Genomic DNA, 19,689 nt, shown 5'->3' with positions numbered 1-19,689 from the left:
TGTCAGGCAAGTCAAATGGGCCTTCTATACAGTCACTGTATTTTCTAGTTGATTAACTTCCAGTAAGGATTAGTCAACACCACCCAAGGGTTCTTCAGGTTCTTCTTGAAACAGGCCCTTAGAGGGTGAACTGGTTAAATGAGGCTGCAAAGGGCAAAGCCACTTACCTGATATGTGTGCAAAATCTCCAGAAATGCTTTATAGATATCTGGCTGACCCTGGAACCTGTTCTTGATCTTATTAACATAGTTGATGGCATGATTAAACTCCACAGGCTGATTGTTCTGCAAGGACGGGGCCGTTCCCAACGAGATTGTCACTGGTGTGTGAGGTTGGACTGGTGGAGAACGTGGCGATGCATATGGTGGGAGTGGGGGAGTCTGCTGACTGGCTGGAGTATGTGCTTGTAGTTGGGAAGGCTTTAAAAAAAAAAAAAGTTTTCTCAGGAACACAGAAAGGTTGACATAGGAAAGAAACGGCAAATTAAGGAGAAATAACATTTCTGATTAACTTACATCCTTTGTTTATTCATGCTAGGTCATTTTACATCAATGCAAATCATTACTGGGAAGTAGTGAGAGATCTGAAGGGCTCAAACATTTTACTACAAATACTTTAGTTTAAAATTTTCTACATAAAACCACAAAACTAGAGACATATATAATTTTTAAGTTCATTAACTCAACAGGCACAAATAGAAAGGAACTCATTCTACCTCAGAATTTAAAGTCAAAAAAGGTATCACCTCAACTGCTGCATAATTTCACATAGAGAGTCTTCTAGACCACGGCTATATGGGTCTCTCTTCTCACTCACTGCCAAGGAGTTGATTCTGATTTCTAGTGACCCATATCGGGTTTCTGAGGCTACAAATCTTTTAAGGCATAGGAAAGCCTCATCCTTCTCTCTTGAAATGGCTGGTGGGCTCTTACTGCTGACCTTGTGGACCAGCAGTCTAATGCTTATCTGACAGTGATAATAGGGTTCCTTAGGACTCTTATATGATAGAAATGTTCTTTATTTGCACTGTCCTGTAAGATAGGCACTAGGAGCCCAGGTGGCACTAAAGGGTAAGAACTGAACTTCTAACTACAAGGTAGGCAGTTCAAACCCACCAAGGGAGAAATATGAGGCTTTTTGATTCCATCAAGATTTACAGCCTGAGAAATCCTATACAGCATATCACTATGAGTCTAAATCGACTCGAGAGCAGTGGAGTTTTATGGTATGATCGATAGGCATTAGTCATACGTGGTTTGGAGCTCTTGACATGTGGCTACAGCAAATAAAAATCTGGATTATTTTAATTCATTTAGACACAGTCATATCATAGGAGGCTGGCTGGTGGCTACCACCCTGGGACAGTGCAGTTCTAGACTAAACGCTACAATGATCATCACCATTATCAACTGGATCTTCTGTCGGCTTGCTCTGACCTAACCTGGCAAAGGGAATAAAGTTTGTAAGATGATGAACATGTGGGCAGCAGCCTAATTTGATCATGACAAGAGGACCATTGTTGCCAGAGTCACAACTGTTTGGAGACTCACTGGTTCACTAAGTAGAAATTTGGGGCATAAAGATCCTTACAGATTGTTGTGTTAATTTAAATGGTTGTTGTTAGTTGTAGTCGAGTGATTTTGACTCATGGAAACCCCACGTGTGCTGAGAACTGTGTTTCACAGGCTTTCGAGGCTGTGATTTTTCTAAAGCAGATTTTTAAGACCTGACTTCACCTATGTGTGGATTTGAACTGCAAACTTTACACCTAGTAGTCAGATATATGACTATTTGGTGTGTAAACGTGAAGTATTTTATAGCTATGTGAGTCAACTGCATCAACACTAGTGAAATCATTGTAACTTGTGTATCTATCCAAGTATTATTATGAAGGGAAAATGTCTAAGAGATGCAAGTCACATGATGCAAAACTTTCTAGGGATGCAAGTCACATGATGCAAAACTTTCCAAGTGCTCACCTTGCTGACTTTTGCAGGTGGGGGCTGAGGAGCAGGCTGAGCAGGAGCTGGGGCTGACTGGGCTGAAGGCTGGGAAGGATGTTGGGATGGTGGCTGAGGCTGAGGCTGGATGCCATGGGTGGGGATCTGATGAACCTGGCCAGGAGTTGTGACATTCACCATGTCATTGGTTTGCACCTCAATTTTGTAGCCAGGGGGCAAGAACGTGTTGAAGCCCATGATCAGGTCAGGATGGCCTTTGAATAGCTGGGACACCCGACTGATCACTCCCGGAGTGTCAATGCTGATAAATCAGAACAAAAGAAAAAGAAAACGGATGGCATGCTTGAGAGAAACCCTACAAAGAAAAACATTCACTTTCCACTAGGTTCTCATAACAAAAAAAATCAATACAAATCAATAGACATAAAATACTATTAACAAGAGATTGTAATCACTGCAATGAAACCTAAATATAAAACTGATTTTCTCCCATGTAAACTGTCACTGAATTCACAATAAAAACTTAAAAAAAAAACTACTATTAACAACACATAAAGAATTCTAAAATTCAAAAGCCATTTAACTTTAAATCAGTGAGGCTTGGTCACAATTTTGAACAGAAGACACATCCATGCTAACAGTTCTGTCAGACAGATATTCAGATAGTAAACCGAAAGTTGTATTTCCCAAGCCACGTTCAAGCTTTGAAACACGTGTGTAAATTATTTACTGGGTGTGTCTACACTGCTCATACAAGTTGCTCTCCTATATTTGTGGACTATGCCAAAAATACCAGCGTATCTTAAATTCATTCAGAAGTTAAATAGTCTACATCATTACCAATGCTACTTCCATGACAGAAAGCATGCACTAAGAGAAAGCAAAGGGCTAGTTCCTGTCACTTCAATCAATAAAGCAATACATAAAATAAAGGTGTGACTCTAAAAATTAATGGGCCATCCTTTGTCTTTTAGCAGATAAAAATAAGTCATATCCTCCCCCGCTGCCCAAATCAACACACCAAACACAAAGCCAAACTACACCCATGTATGTTATTTACCTCTGAGATTTAAATTCCTTCATGATGTCGAGGAAATCATTATAGACCTGAGGCTGACTACCAAATTGCAGCTTCACCTGGTCAAGATAGGATAACGCATCCTCCACCTGAGACAAGGATAAACCTCAAGATTATAAAAAAGCAAAGAAACCAGGAATGATCAATAAACATATTATATAAGTAAAAATAAAAAGAGAGTAAATGCAACAGAAATAATACACATAAAGATTATAATAAGCCAGTGTCTGCTGTGCAGAGGTTCATTCACATCTAGTAGGGAATTGCAACACGGTAGAGAAAGTAGGTAATCCTGAACGCCAAAGACACACAGGGAGGGCACTCTATTACAAAAGACTTGCCTAGAAGAGGTCTAAACTAAGATCTAAGGATGAGTACAAGCTAGCAAAAGTGAAGACCTGTGAAGAGCGTCAGAGGAACAAGCCTGGGTAAAATCCCACACAGGACACCATCTGGTACATTTGGAAAACTGAAGACAGCTTAGTTTGGCTAGAGGATTTGTGGTGGAGGATTAGAGAGGCAGGCAGTAGGAAGAGTGGCAATATATGAGAAAAGAGAGGAAGCAGGATCTAGAGCCTGAAAGGCCTTGTAAATCTTGTTAAAATCAATTTAGATTTTGTCATCTGCATTTCAGTATACTCAATTTGGCTGGGATGTTGGGAAGGAATTGGCCAAAGGGTAGGGCGGATTGGAAGGCGGTAGGGAGACTAATTATGCTATAGGGGTAATTCCTGTGAGAACAAGTGTTTGTTGTTAAGTGCCATCGAGTCAGTTCTGACCCACAGCAACTCTGTAATAGGGTTTCTGAGGAGCAGCTGGTGAGTTTGAACCACCAACCTTGAGGTTCAAACCAAATCTGCAGTCCAGAACATTGACCCACAGTGTCACTCCAGAACTCCAATGGGGTGGTGGTGGTGGTTATGTGCCGTTGAGTTGGTTCTGAACCATAGCGACAGGGTTTCCAAGGCTGTAAATCTTTATAGAAGCAGAAAGCCTCCTTGTTCTCCTGCAGAGCAGCTGGTAGTTTCGAAGCTGACCTTAAGGTTCGCACACTGATTCGTAACCACTGCACTACCAGAGCTCCTTAGGACTCCAATAGAACCCTGAATTACATACAGCGGCCAAAGAAAGAGAGACAACTGGATAAAGTCAAACGCTTTTAAGAAAGTGTTATAGATTGAATTGTGACACCCAGTAACTGTGCTGGAAATCCTAACCCCTGTACCTGTGCAAAGGAGTCCTGGTGTGAAGCACAAAGGGTGGTTCAAACTCACCAGCCACTCTTTGGAAACTCGATATAGGATCACTATGACTGGTACCAACTCGACAGCACTTACCAACACACCTGTGGAAAGGTACTCTGGTGGCAGAGTTGTTAAAACACTTGTATGCTAACCGAAAAGTTGAAACTCACCAGCAGCTATGAGGAAGACAGATATGGCTACCTCTATAAAAATTAAACTGCAACCCATCGTGAGTCAATTCTGACTCACACACAGCAACCCTATAGGACAGAGTCCAACGGCCCCACAAGGTCGCCAAGGCTGTAATCCTGACGAAAGCAGACCAACCATAGCTTTGTCCTGTGAGGTGGGTTCAAACCACCAACCTCTAAGTTAGCAATTGAATACTTAACCACTGTACTTGCAGGGCTCCCCCAATTAAGAAAGCACGGAGGTCAACTGGAACCAATTCCCAAGTCCCAACTGGTATCCCTGCTGTCAGTCTCTCCACATTACTAATATTCCTTTTGAATGGTTATTGTAGTTTGGTGCCCCCTGCCCCCAAGTAAATGTAACTATGGTTATCATTAATTTTTATGGTCATATATCATTTATTATGCAACTCACATGAGGTTGTTATGAATCAGGAACTGACTACCTAAATAGGTTTATGCTAATGAATGTAACCCCATTTGCTAGTGGGTTTCTCTGTTATGTTATTGAACCATCATCAGCCAAGGGTTTGTCCTAAAAATCACTTATGAGCCATAAAGAGCAGATCAGGCACAGAAGGAACTGGGGAGAAGACAGACACTATTCTAAAGATGATGGAAACAGATGAGTCTACAAGACCAGGAAAACTTCCAAGGATCACTGCTACTACCAAGTGGAAACAGACAAGACAAAGACCTTCCCCCTATAACCAGACTTCTAGCCTTCATTCCCGGTAACCCACCACACAAAAGGAACACGTTGAACAGCTAGAAAGTTATTATGAGTTTGATTTGAACAACTCAATTTTTAGCTACCTTGAGACATTCAACAGAAATGCCCACTTGATGGTGCCTATATATGAGGAGGCTTCAAAAAGTTCACAAAAAAATTCCTTTTCATTTTTTCACTTTCAAAATTATCTTTTCATGCCATTTTTTTCCACAAGCTTTTTATCTCTTCTACTTTGGAACCCTGTATAGGGTTTCCAAGGAGAAGCTGGTAAGCTTGAACTACCAACCTTGCAGTTCAAACAACTTTGGGCTAATATGTCAGACTGCAAAGTTATTTGAACTACAAGGTTGGTGGTTCAAGCTTACCAGCTTCTCCTTGGAAACCCTATACAGCGTCGCTATGGGTCAGAATCGACTGGACAGCACTTAACAAAAACAACAATTTTGGGACAGATACATAATGTACTTTAAAAGTTATACAAAGTAAGACACGCGTTGACATGGGTGATGAGGCAGGTAACATACAACTGAAGAGAAAGATGGGGTAATGGGAGACAGAGAGGGGTGAATAAAGGTAAACGCTGGTAACTGGTGGTGCCTGGAGGGGATTGCAACCATATAATGAAGCAAGGTAGATGATTTGTGGAATGTGAAATTGATGATCTGCTCTGTAAGCCTTTACTCAATTCACAATAAAAAGTTAAAAATAACACTTAACAACAACACTGTTATATTATGAAATATAACATGTTAAGTTTAAATAAACCACTAAGTGGTATTTAAAGAGTTGCCCAAAGGTCATTATGGCAAAGGTTAATCAAGTGTGTTTCATTTGCTAGAACATAGATTGCGTACTTGATCAATACCCATTCCCCTTTGATGGTTGGTTTTCCTATACTTTACAAATAACATGACCATTTCTGTGGAAACGAGTGGAGTGACAAAATACATTAATTTTTTAACAAGAACAAAAATTACAGGAACCCAAAGGAAAGGAATGTTATATATATGTGTGGAACAAAAGGTACTTGATAGTCATAGTGAACCACTGTTTAACCATTAGTTATAAAATACTGCTATGCTTAAAAAATCCAGCATGACACCCACATTATAAATGAGATACCAGCATCTAAGAATCGTGAGGAAATTCTCCCATTACCTACAGTACAATACAACTTTCTATAAAAGCATGTATAGAATTCTAAGAAACAGAACTTTAAAATGACAACTTGGAACTAGTAATTCAGTAGCTACAGACTTTAAGTAGGAGCCCTGGTTGCACACTGGGTTGCTAACCAGAAGGTCAGAAGTTTGAATCTACCAGTTGCTCCACGGGTGAAAAATGAGGCTTTACAGGGATGCTGTCAGTCGGAAGCGACTCACCGGCACACCACTACCACCACCAGAATTAAGGTGGGCATTTGAGGACAATGTGAAGACTCTGCTGATGAATTGTCCTGATCATGTTAACAGCCATGTTATGTTATCAAGCGCCTTCATTCCTGAATCTTGTTAGGGAGATCAACACAAGCTACTCTCAAGAGAACTTGCTAAACATGTGCCTAACACCTACGGTGCTGGCATTCAACCAATAAAACTACAACACACCAGGTATGCCTCAAATTATTCAAATCTTCCTTGTCATCAACCTGCCAAAGACAGAAAGAAAAGTATAGACAATTTGATGCTTGAAATAACCTAAGCATTCCTACTGAATATTTTTAAATAAAGAATTTAGCAAATGGATTAATGCTGATTTAAATGTTTACAAAGCATTTTAAGACGGATCCAAATATGACAAATAATATGGTAATATTGAATTAAATTTCACGGAGGCATAAGAAATCCTTTTACTCTCCTCGTTAAAAAGGAAACGCTGCTCCAAGTCACTGTGTTGAGGAAACACATTCAAGAGCTTGCAACTAACTAAAGGAACAAAGAATGCAAACTCTGCCTGTTCTAAAATCGGACTTCATAGCCCTTCCTTGCTGTTTTGCCAGTTTCTATAAAACAAAGTACAATCCATATACATCTACCCAAGACTCCTGTGAGGAAACTGAGTAAAATAGGTGGTGTGTTTTCATAAAGGTGGCTGAAAAATATTTTTTGGAAGTTTAATAGCAAATTTATAAAGATCTTTTGTAACATTAAGGTATTAACTGTTGAATACACTACTAATGTGGAATTAAGTCACATCACAGCAAATTTTAAAAGTATTTTCAGGATTTGGTACAGTGTTAAGTCATTAACAGTAATACATTTTGGCACACAGCCACCACTGTATAAGCATAGTAGTAACACTGGATGGAAAACAGCAAAAGGGCTTATACAAATTATCCCAAAGACAGTCCAGAATGAAGTTTTAGGCTGGAATAATTTGTAGTCTCTTTAAAGATTATGCTCTCAGTTTACTGAGAGTAATTTTTATAAAATTACATGATTTGGGTTTGGCATACTTTATGCTATTTATGCAGCATTTTAACTTCCGTAGGCCAACAATAAACAAGTTCCTTAGAACTCAATGAGGGAGAACAGAAGACTGAAATATTTGCTGCACAGGGATGTATCCTTCAAATTCCTTCAAGAGGGTATTATTCATTCCTGCCTTCAAGCAACTCGATATAATTAGTCTGATATACCTAAATTAAACTCTACCATCGTATCTTTTTCTAGTTCTTTAATTTGTATTTCCTATATTCAATTTCAAATTTTATATAAATGTAAAATTAGAAAAGTTGAAATATGGAACACTTGCTTCAACAATTACACATTTAGAAAAGTAACTCTCAAGTAAGGAGAGAGACAAGGTTAGCTGGGAACACAAGCTTCACTTCTCCACAGATGTCTCATGAATTTTCAAAGCACTGAAAAGATACGGCACAAACTCAGCAGAACAGATGAAAACACTGACTCTTCATTCACAATGATAGTTTCCCCCAAACTTTAAAAGGAGCATGTGTCTTACTAAGAATGGACTTGAAGATGCCAGCTAAGCTATCCACGAACAATAAAAAGAGTACACTGTAAAGTATGTTACTGGGCCTGTTGTCTATTATGTATGCGTTCGATAAAACCTTATGCTAAGAGATAAGAGTTCAAAAGGAGGCATCCAAAATAATGAACTTTAAGGGTAACTTTGTATGAAAACAGTCCCTCAATCCCGATATGTTTGAAAACCACGCATTCATACATTCCTCAAACATTTCTTGAGTGTATAAGTGTTCTCCTCTGGAGTCGACATTGGTGCTAAAAATAGAAATATAAACAGGCTTCAAAACAAAACGAAGGTAAAACTTCTTGTGATGCAATCATTTACTCTAAATGTTGAAAATTGTAAGAGCGCCACTAAATAAGCAGAAGTCAATGTTTCCCACTCAGATAAAAACAAAATGACTGAAGAAAAGGAGCTGCAGAGCACCTTGAGCCTCTGAAACTGCTGCTGTCCTTGCACTGGTGCAACAGGTGGGGTGGGATGAGCATGACTTTGGACCACCTGGCCACCATGGGGCTGCACAGCTGTGGCGTGATGATGGCTGCTGTGAACTGCTGCTATGGTGGGCCCATGACTGCCGGAGCTCTGTGGTACAGCCGAAACCTAGGTAGACAAAACACACACAGAAATGTCAAGGCTTACACATTTCCCCCAAAGCTGTCCGAGAAAGAGACATAAATGAAAAAAAAAAAAAAAAAAAACCCAAAAAACAAAATGCACAAAATGGGATGCAATAAATTGTAGTCTATCCACATAATAAGAATTCTTTGCAGCTATTAAAAAGTACACAGGTGAATGTGCTTCTTAAGCAATCTTTGGTAAGTAACATTTTTCTTTTTTAAAATCTTACTTGAAAGTTTAAATAAGAACTTTAGGGAGAGCAGTATGTTTATATAAATGGGGAAAGCAATTCAGAAAAGGAGGTGAGAATGGTTGCACAAAGAATGTTATCAGTGTCAATAAACGGTACACGTAGAAGCTACAGAATTTGGTATATGTTTTGCTGTGTATATGCTCAACAACAAAATCCACAAGAGTTTAAAAAAAAACTCTAATGCATCATGGAGTCCTGGAGTGGCACCGTAGGATAATCATCGGTCTAACTACAAGGTTGGCAGTTCAAGCCCACTAGCTCCTCCTTGGAAATTTATGAAGTGGAACTGACTCGCCAGCACTTAGCAGCATCAAGCCACATGTTATATGATTCCATTCATACGGAAGGACAGAAGAGGGAAATCTATAGACAGAAAGTAGGTTAGCAGTTGCTTAAGGCATGGGAGTATTGAGGGATGATGACAGCTTGAGCACACAGGATTTCTTCTTGAGGTGATGAAAATGTTCTAAAATTGACTGTGCTGATGGTGTCATAGATCTGTGACTATATTAAAAAAAAACAATCACTGACTCCTATACTTTAAATGGGCAAGTTATAAGGCATATGAATTATATCTCAAAAAAAGCTATTGTTGAAAGTAGGGGGGAAAGATAAGCTTATAACTTCAGTTATTCAATTCTATTAGATGGAATTGCTACAAAAGTTTCTAAATACTCAATTTGTGTTATCACAGATTAAATTAAGTATATAGACTAGCCACACTTCAAATAGCAATGTTACAGATGCATGTATTTTAACATGATTTAACTTTCAAATAAGGAAACCAAACAAAATGAATTTTTCCTCCTGTAAGCAAAGGAGTCCTGGTGTGGTGCTGTGGGTTAATGTGCCAGACTGCAAAGCTGTTTGAACCGCAAGGTCGGCAGTTCAAGTTCACCAGGGGCTCCTTGGAAATCCTATACAGGGTCATTATGGGTCAGAACCAACTTGATGGCACTTCACAACAACAAGCAAAGTAAGAGGTACCACAACTTAAGAGAATAGTTTAGAACTACTATCCTGAGAAGAAATAGAAAATTTATAAACTCATGGAAACAATACAACACATTAGGAGCAAAAGGAAAGCTACTTAAGATAATTCTAGAAGCTCTACTATATATCTTGCAAGAAGGGTTGTAATTCTGAGCTGCTGTATTCTAACATGTATGGTTTGACAGGTTTTTATACGAATTAAAGTTTGTAAATATTTGACATAGCTGGTTTTATATGGACATTAAAGATGTAACTACCCCAAGTATACGAAACAGTTGTCAACCTGTTCAGATAATAAAAGTAACCACCCACAGAGAAAAAGCTGCCTGTCACTACGCCCGCCCAATAGCAAAGTATGATACCGTTTCAATGGGGACGCCTCAGGAAGTGTGACAATAAATAAATCACCACTTCCTACTTTACTCGATTGTTTCCTTAGAATAAATTCCTATAAAGGGAACTGCGAAGTCAAAAGGTAACTAAAGAATTTGATGTGAACTGCCAAATTGCTGTGAAGAATGATTACACTAATTTACACTCCAAATACCAGTCATGTATTTTTAAAGTCACTATACCAAGACTCCTGGTATGGAGCTGTGGGTTAATGCACTGGACTTCAAAGTCAGTTTGAACCTCAAGGTTGGCAGTTTAAGCTTACGAGCCACTACATGAAAATCCAACAGGGTTGCTAAGGGTCGGAACAACTTGATGGCACTCATCAGCAACATGCCAGCTTAGGGGTTATGGAGTGCCACTGTAGGTCAGCGGTTCAAACCCACCAGTCACCACTTGGAAGCCCTATACAGGGTTGCTATGAATCGAACTGACTTGCTAGCACTTACCACCACCACCACCATCAAGTTAGGCTGAAGAAGGTATCTCCAGGCCAGTTAAATAATACATGATTCACAATGACCTAGAGCGGAACACTATGGATGAAACCCTTAAGGACAATACAGTTGCAGTATTGAGTGTGCACAGAGGCAGTCTCAGTAACCACTCGTTTGTTTCTGTCAATGTGTTCACAGTTTTGCCAATTCGGCTTTTTGTACAAAGGCGTACAACTTTCCGACAGCACTTACAATAGTCCCTGCCCTTGATAAATGTGATTTTTCCATCACCTTAAATCAAAACTCAGTATTTTATAAGCAATAACAACAACAACAGGCAAATTTCTTCCATTTCCACAAAACAGAATATGCAGACAAGACAGATCAGTGTTGGTCAGGATGTGGGACATAGGAATCATTTTATATAATGCGGAGAGGACTAAAATTTAGTACAACTTAGAAAACCATTTGGTATCACCTACTAAAATTCTGTAGGCTACCCATAAGGTTGGTAGTTCAAACCCACTAGCTGCTCTTTGTAAACAATACACAGGGTCACAATGAGTCAGAACTGACTCAACAGTACTTAACACAACTAAAATTGAGATGGGTACATGCTAAGATGTAGCAATCCTTCCTCCAGATGATCAGGAAACTCTTCCTCATGTGTCCTCAAACCTGAGTGGTCTACAATAAGGGTCCTTGTTCAAGTGGAATGTAACATCACTCTTGACAGAAGCATTCTGCTTAATTCAACTGCCTTTTTTTTTAATAAATTTCAGAAAATTAAAAAAGTTGTATATTGTTAAATGAAGTAATGTGTTGATTTACATTCTGCTTCAGCTTATCCTGCTGTTGACTGTCACCGCTGAATGTTCACGGCAGCACCTCTGTAATAGCAAAAGTATACACCATCCAACAACAAGAGAATGAAAAGTATGTTCATATAATTTATACCAGAGTGGAAATTACTTAATTACAGCTACACATAAAAATATAAAAATATGAGTAAGTCTAAGAACAACACTGAATAAAAACAAAATGAACCAAAGAAGAAATTAGACAACACTTATGTAAAAGTTCAGTGACACACAAATTAAACAATACCATTGTTCATGACATATAAACAAAAATAATAAAAGAGAATGATTAACACAAAGTTCTAATTAGCAGCTGCCTCTGAGAGGAAGGAGCACCACAGGGATCAAGGAGGGCACACGGTAAACGTTAGAGGTTACGATGACATTCTTGCCTTTTTTTCTTAACCTGTGTGCTGGATGTATAGTAAGTGTATGCTGTTTTTGTCATTTTGTCAATACCTTACACATACCCCATTTAGCTCACCAGATGCTCCCTGGAAACCCTATACAGGGTCGCTCTGGGTTGGAACTGACTCGACGGCACTTAACAACAACAACAGCAATCCAATATTTAAAATATTTGATTGGATGGAATCACTATCCCTCCTCCCCTCCCCTTATCAATTTGGTTGGCTGCATCTTACCTGATAGCTGGGTGTCACAGAGTACTGAATCCCTGTGGCTGACTGCATGTTGTCAGACACTGCTTCATACACAGGAGGGGCAGGGGCAAGCACGCGGTGCTGATGAGGAAAAGCCTCTGTGCTGCCAGGAAGCCGACGTTGCTGGGCCGTATATACCGGTGACTCCTGCTCATCCAAACGCCGCTTCATTCTGCGCTCATGCTCAGGGATGCACTACGAAACCTGTAAGAACCAAACACAATGGCATCGAAATCAATTCCTACTCTAATATGATGTGTACAGCTTAGGATCAGTCCACTCAAGTATAAGTTTAACTACCTGTTGTTGTTAAGTACCGTGGAGTCGGTTCCGACTCATAGTGACCCTGTACAGGGTTTCCAAGGCTGTAAATCTTTACGAGAGCAGAACACCTCATCTTTCTCCCCTGGAACAGCTTGTGGTTTCGAACTGCTGACCTTGAGGTTAGCAGCCCAATTCATAACCATTATGCTACCAGAGCTCCTTTCTCAGATACAGCTGTTGTTAGGTGCCATCGAGTAAATAATCCAAAAAACTCAGTAAATATGAAGGCAAACGTGGCATCAGGATTGGAGGAAGACTCCTTAACAACCTACGAGATGCAGACGATACAACCTTGCTTGCTGAAAGTGAAGAGGACTTAAAATATTTACTGATGAAGATCAGATACCTATCAAGACCTGGATTCTAGTCCTAACTCAAATTCTAAACTTTATAACCTTTGTCTAGTTTCCTGATCTACAAAAGGAGATCAGGTTACCCCGTTGTTCTTGGGGACTGTGGAGGCACTTTCCACTCATAGCATGACCCCAGATGACAGAGTAGAACTAGCCCACAAGGTTTTCTAGCTGTGATCTTTACGAAAGCAGATCACCACTGGTGGGTTCAAACCTTTGATCTTTTCGTTAGCAGCTGAGTGCTTACCATTGTGCCGCCAGGGCTCCTTTAAACTACTATCACAGGCTAACAGTTACTTCAATGTACCACCAGGGCTCCTTAATGTGATTTGTGGACGTCGTCTGTTTTCACCCAGTTTCAAACTGGGGCTCTTTCATGTGTAAAGCTGATGGTCTACCACTACACTACGTCAACTTTGAGACGATATCCAACAGAACAAAACACTGTCCAGCCCTGTAGTATCTTCACAATGGGTCCTGGGTTTTGAACTCACTGTTGGAACCACTGTGCCAATCCAGCTCACTGAGGGTCTTCCTCTTTTTCACTAACCCTCTACAGCAAAATAAGATGTCCTTCTCCAGGAACTGGCTCCTGACAACATGTTCAAAGTAGGTGAGACAAAGTCTTGCCATCCTCAATTCTAAGAAGCATTATGGCTGTGCTTCTGCCAATGCAGATTTGTTTATTCTTCTGGAAGTCCATGGTATTTGCAATATTCTTCTCCAACAGTACAACTCAAATGGATCAATTCTTCTACACTCTTCCTTAGTCACTGTCCAACTTTCAAATGCATTATGTTGCTCTTGTTGTTAAGTGCCGAGTTGATTCCAACCCATAGCGACCCTATATAGGGTTTCCGAGGAGCAGCTGGTGAGCTTGGCAGTCTGATGCATAAATGCAGGAGTTTATTGACGATGACATGGCTTGGGTCTGGGCCACTTTCGTTCTCAAATTGACATCTTGGGGCAGTTTTACTCTGTCCTCTAGGGAAGGTCCTTTATACAATACAGGGTTGCTATGGGTCGGAATCAACTTGACCGGCACTTAACAACAATAGGGTCCTTTGATAGCTAAATGAACTTAGCACAGTCTTATAGAAAATTACGTAGCAATCAAAAAGGTTACCATGCAAGATAAGTGTTTCAAGAAACACTGCTGTTGTTGTGCGCCATCAAATTGATTCCAACTCATAAAAACCCTGAAGAGGGTTTCTGAGAGCACCTGGTGGGTTGGAACTGCCGACCTTGCAATTACCAGTCCAGTGCTTATCCTACAGTTTCACAGCAGGGCCCAAGATATACTATTACTACCTGTTGTTGTTAAGTACCTTCGAGTCGGTTCCGACCCATAGCGACCCTGTACAGGGTTTCCGAGGGTGTAAATCTTTACGGGAGTAGAAAGCCTCATCTTTCTCCCGCGGAGCGGCTGGTAGTTTCGAACCGCTGACCTTAAGGTTCGCAGCCCGATTCGTAACCACTACGCTACCAGAGCTCCTATATATATATATATATATATATAAACACACAAAGTTCACTTAAGACTTATACACTTACTACTATGGTTCCGGTTCATCACTTCAAACAAAATGTGTTTAAGCACATCTGTGATCAGTAGATGGCTGCAGATAATTTCTCTCATTACGGTGCCTTTCAAAATAAGGTCCAATCAGAACAGTGCCTAACGAGGACATTTATTTAATCAGCAGATCCCCTTCGTAAGCCACTGTCTTGGATGGACTTCTTTTTTTTTTTTTAAGGCACCTTAATGCTGGTTATTTAAGGCAGAGAGGTCAGCTCAGAAAGTTACGGTGACTGTTTTGGGAACTCCAAAGGGGTAATCTTGGCAGATTTCCTCAAAAGACACAACGCAAACATGGGGGCCTATGTTAAAGAAGTGCCACTATGACAACACACCTGCTCATTCTTCAAGATTAGCAAGGGCTGTCCCAGGAGAGTTTTGTTCGAAAACGTTACCTGATCCACCCTAGAGCCCTCATCTTACACATTCAAACTTATTTTTGTTCTGACAAATCAAAGAACTTTGAAAAGGAACACAAGTCCCTTGAGTATGCTAAAATTGCCATACCTTGAAGAGCACAGAATTCTTTGTGGGAAGAGTGAGCAATATGCAAACAATGCCTTCAGAAATGCATAAACCTAGATGGAGGATATGTTGAGAAACAAGTCTCAGATTCTGATTTTTTAATAAAGGTTTCTACGGTTTTATAGCAAAACTTTTCGACGTATCCTCACATGTACATTTTACATTAAAAGTTAAAAAAAAAAAAAGAAGCCATAAACAAATACTAAATTCTAGCTAATGATATTCATGTTGAAATGCTTAGGGGAAAGCACACTACAGTCTGTGACACTTCGAAATACATTAAGCAGTTCAAACGAATGGGTGGAAGGATGGATAGATACATGATAAAGCCAAGTATTGTAAACGTGTTAACTTAAAAATCTAAGTGATGGGAACTGTAAAGGTAGAAGAAGTTTTGTAACCAAAAGGGAGTAGTTAATTTTACAATCCAGGAATAGAGGACCCTAGGACCATGAAGGCGAAGAGTACGAGTGGAAATGTGGGACCCTATCCAGAGAAGCAGCGACACCAGAGACTGAGTGAGAGAGCAGCTGAGGACTCCAGACTTGTGGAAAGGGAAAGGCTGAGTGCTGGCAGCCAGGAGGCAGGCTTGCAGAATGTGCCCTTTAATTGTTTAAATGATTATATATTCCTGAGTGTTTTGTGTACATCTCCCCCAGCAAAAAAAAAAACACAACAAAAACAGAGGGAATAGAAGCAAATACTCTTGAATGATGATGCACGGAGGGGACTGAAATCATTGCAATGAAACAATGAGTGTAAAACCCATGTTCTCCTATGTAAACTATCACTCAATTTACAATAAAAACTTCAAAAAAATCTAAGTAGGTGTTCACTATAAAATTCTGACAATTTGAAATTTTTCCTAATGAAATCTTGGGAGGAAAAGCTAACACTATAAACCAGTTTGCAAGTGGTACCAGTAAGTACTATAAATTCAGAGCGGAGTAGAGATATGTACACTGGAGAAAGCTCGAGGGAGAAGCAGTCAGTTATGTCTTGGGGAAAACGGGATGAATTAGGACATAAGAGGAATATATACATCATGAAATTCAAATATTATATAACTTAAGTCTTAGAGATAACAAACAGCTCTTTGCAATCTTTACCAACTCATTCATTCCATAAATACCATCTGTAGAAGCTCAGGAACTATGTGTAGAACAGAACAGACAGGATGTCCAACCTCCAATAACCAATCTTCCATACAGAACAGCTATCAGCTGAGATAACTATTCTTAGCAATTCTGTTAGATGGGCGTTCTCCTATTTATAAGGGAAACGTATACTAAAAGAAATCAAATGACTTGCTCAAGGTCATGGCCAAAGGTGCAAGAAGCCAGATTCTTTTTTTTTTATACTACATAAGCAATCTGGAGTAGGAACACTGGACAGACTATATTATTTCATTTGTAGGGGCACAGTGTAATTTCATACTATAAGTATTCAAGTGCCAAATGATGGAGACACAGAGTCTTCACATAAAGCTACTTTTAAAGCCCTGTTTCAGCTAACATAATTTTCACCTGCCACTATGGTTTCCAACTGTTTCAGACTTGGGAGCTTACATCAGTATCAACACATTTCAGGCAAATTTTAGGACAGGTAAAAGCAAATTCATTTGGAATAATACAAAGCTCCACTAGTTCTTCAATCTAAAATGTCTCTAGAATCAACAATAAAAATTTGGCTTCCTTGAAATCCAGACTTTTCTCTATGATTATTGAAATCCAAATATAAAATTCAACTTTAAAGAATCTTTTCAATTAAATTTTCACAAATAGTTGGTATAAAGGGAGACAATACAATTATTTTAGGCAATACAAGCTCAAAGTAATAGTCTATGTGGAACACAAACATTCCAAAGGTGTCCTATTTTGTAGGCTTTTACGACAACTAAACTGCAGTATTTTCTTTTGAAAATGAACTTTAGTGCCTCTAGTTGTATACTGATACTATCACGAATCTGACAAGTTTTTAAAGTTCCTTTCTTTCTTTATGTAATTAAAAACCCTCTGAAGTTATCCCATCTTACTGGGATTATAACAAGCATCACATAAAACCATATAGAATGTGTACTGATCAGTTCACATAATTATGAAAACAGAAAGTTTCTCTATAGTAGCAAAGAAACTTTTCAATTCTTTGTTTTGTTGTTAGGTGCCGACAAGGTGATTCCGACTCATAGAGACCCTGCATAGGGTTTCGGAGGAGCAGCTAGTGGATTTGAACTGTTGACCTTGTGGCTTGCAGTCTAGTGCTGATCCTACGGTGCCACACCACAAGTGCAGTGCATTAAATGAATGTAAATACGTAAACTTAGTGCAACTGGCCACAATAATACAGTCTCTATTTCAAATTCTGTCCAAAAATCCCCATTTGGATTTACATCTGCAAATTTACATTTGCAAATTTGTGCAAAAATTCCATTATCTTTAAATTACATTTCCCACAAACTTTTTGAAGCCCCCTCATATTCTAGAATAAAAGAGACTTTATTTAGACTTCATATTACTTATAATTATGGTTTTAACAAAATTAACAACCCATTCTTCTCAAAAATATATCACAGGATCAAATACTTAAGCCTCCTCTGAACTCAACTGTTCATTAATCTAATGCAGTGGTCCTCAACTAAGGAAGATTTTGCAACTCCAACCAGGAGACATTTTGGAAGTCCTGAGTGGAGGAGAGAGGTGTTACTGGTGTCTCAAGAGAGGCCATAAATGCTGCCAAACACCTCCACTGCACTGGACAGTCCCACACAACACAGATCAATTCAACCCAAACACCTCCACTGCACTAGACGACCTCACACAACAAAGATCGAGTCAACTCAAACACCTCCACTGCACCGGGAAGGGAAGCCCCACACAACACAGATCAATTCAACCCAATTGCCAACTGTACTCAGGTTGAGAAACCCTAAATTTACAGCTAAGTCCATTTACATACACCTTTTGTGAGCTCTGGTGGGATTATGTCAGTACTGTCATCTTGGTTTCACAAACAATCTAGTGGCTTCCATTACAGCATGTGACTCACCTCCCTCAGAATACCATGAAAAAGGAGCCCTGGTGGTGTCATGGAGTGTTCTGCTAACAGAAAGGTTAGCAGTTCAAACCCAGTAGCCGGTCTTTGGGAGGAAAAAGAAGGCAGTCTGCTTACATAAAGATTTATAATCTTAGAAACCCTATGAGGCAGGACAGGTCTACTCTGTCCTATAAGGAAAGGCAGTGGGTTTTTTGGGAGAACCATCATCATTTACTGGAGTCCTGGTGTGGCGCTGTGAACAATAAGGTCAGCGGTTCAAGTTTACCAGCTGTTTCTCAGAGACAGTTGGAACTGACTCGATGGCACTTAACAACAACCAATCATCATTTACCAACTGTATAAAACATATTAGAAATTTAACAAGGATTTAAATAGCTGATTCAAATTTGTATTCCATGTTTTCCTTAGTTTGAAGACTTAATTACCCAAAATGAACACAGCCTTTCAGTAAACACTGATCCCAGATTTCAGGTACACCACTAACAAGGTTCTAGCTTATTGCCAATTCTGGATCCTCTTTTTGCTCAGAACACATCTTTTAAGTAAAACAACAATTTCCATTCTTGTAGAAAAACATTCCATTTTGAAGACTTTTCTATTGAATGCCTACCTAGATGAGGATATTGTAATTTTTTTCCCTCAGAAATATATTGCTTATTCATAAACTCTTTTGAGTTTGAGAAAATTCATCTAGGGTATCATCATCTGAAGACTCAGTCTGCAATATGGCTTATAAAATCAATTTCACTATCGTCATTATAGCCTAGAGTGCTGCTATCCTTCACACTGCATTAATCTACTAGTTTCACTAATAATTGTGACATACATTCACTCTGGTAGCGTAGTGGTTACGAATTGGGCTGCGAACCTTAAGGTCAGCAGTTCGAAACTACTAGCTGCTCCGCAGGAGAAAGATCAGGCTTTCTACTCCTGTAAAGATTTACAGCCTCGGAAACCCTGTACAGGGTCGCTATGGGTTGGAACTGACTCGACACTTAACAACAACAACAACAGGAGGAAATTTTAAAAATTCAGAACTCTCAGCTATGTTCAACGAAACTTTAAAAAACAAACCAGGTCATAAAAATAGTATGAGCAATATAATAAATAGTATGAACAATTGCTATGCAGCACTCTTTACTCAGACCCCCCAAATGTTAACAACTTATATAATGTTTAAGACTGTCTCCCAGCGTCTTATGTACCTTCTTTTAAAATGCAGCAATGCTTTGGGCAAATAAATGGTTGTTCTCTTGAAGACTTCCACTAAAGAATACAAACCATGCAATATAAAATCTTACTAATTGCTGTAGTCAGTCCCAACTCATAGAGACCCTGTATAGGGCTTCTGAAGAGAGGCTGAATTTGAACCACTGACCTTGTAGTCCAGTGCATTATCCTACAGCGCCTCACGTGGACTCCATTGATAACTGTTGT

General features: G+C 39.4%; 1 protein-coding gene across 2 annotated transcripts in view; it reads right to left on the bottom strand.

Annotated features, from left to right (window-relative positions):
- The window catches only part of SIN3A (SIN3 transcription regulator family member A), a 64,315-nt gene that overhangs the window by 31,489 nt on the left and 13,137 nt on the right, over positions 1-19,689 (bottom strand). For both annotated transcript variants that reach the window (XM_006866470.1, XM_006866469.1), the window contains exons 2-6: positions 12,400-12,621; positions 8,625-8,801; positions 3,022-3,128; positions 1,980-2,262; positions 168-419 (exon numbers count right to left, since the gene is read on the bottom strand). In XM_006866470.1, coding sequence (XP_006866532.1) covers positions 168-419; positions 1,980-2,262; positions 3,022-3,128; positions 8,625-8,801; positions 12,400-12,588 — 1,008 coding nt within the window. In that variant the 5' untranslated portion in view covers positions 12,589-12,621. The remainder of the gene's footprint in view (positions 1-167; positions 420-1,979; positions 2,263-3,021; positions 3,129-8,624; positions 8,802-12,399; positions 12,622-19,689) is intronic.

This window comes from Chrysochloris asiatica, unplaced genomic scaffold (assembly GCF_000296735.1).
Source record: "Chrysochloris asiatica unplaced genomic scaffold, ChrAsi1.0 scaffold00092, whole genome shotgun sequence".
Taxonomy (NCBI): Eukaryota; Metazoa; Chordata; class Mammalia; order Afrosoricida; family Chrysochloridae; genus Chrysochloris; species Chrysochloris asiatica.
This window is presented reverse-complemented; position numbering and strand designations above follow the sequence as displayed.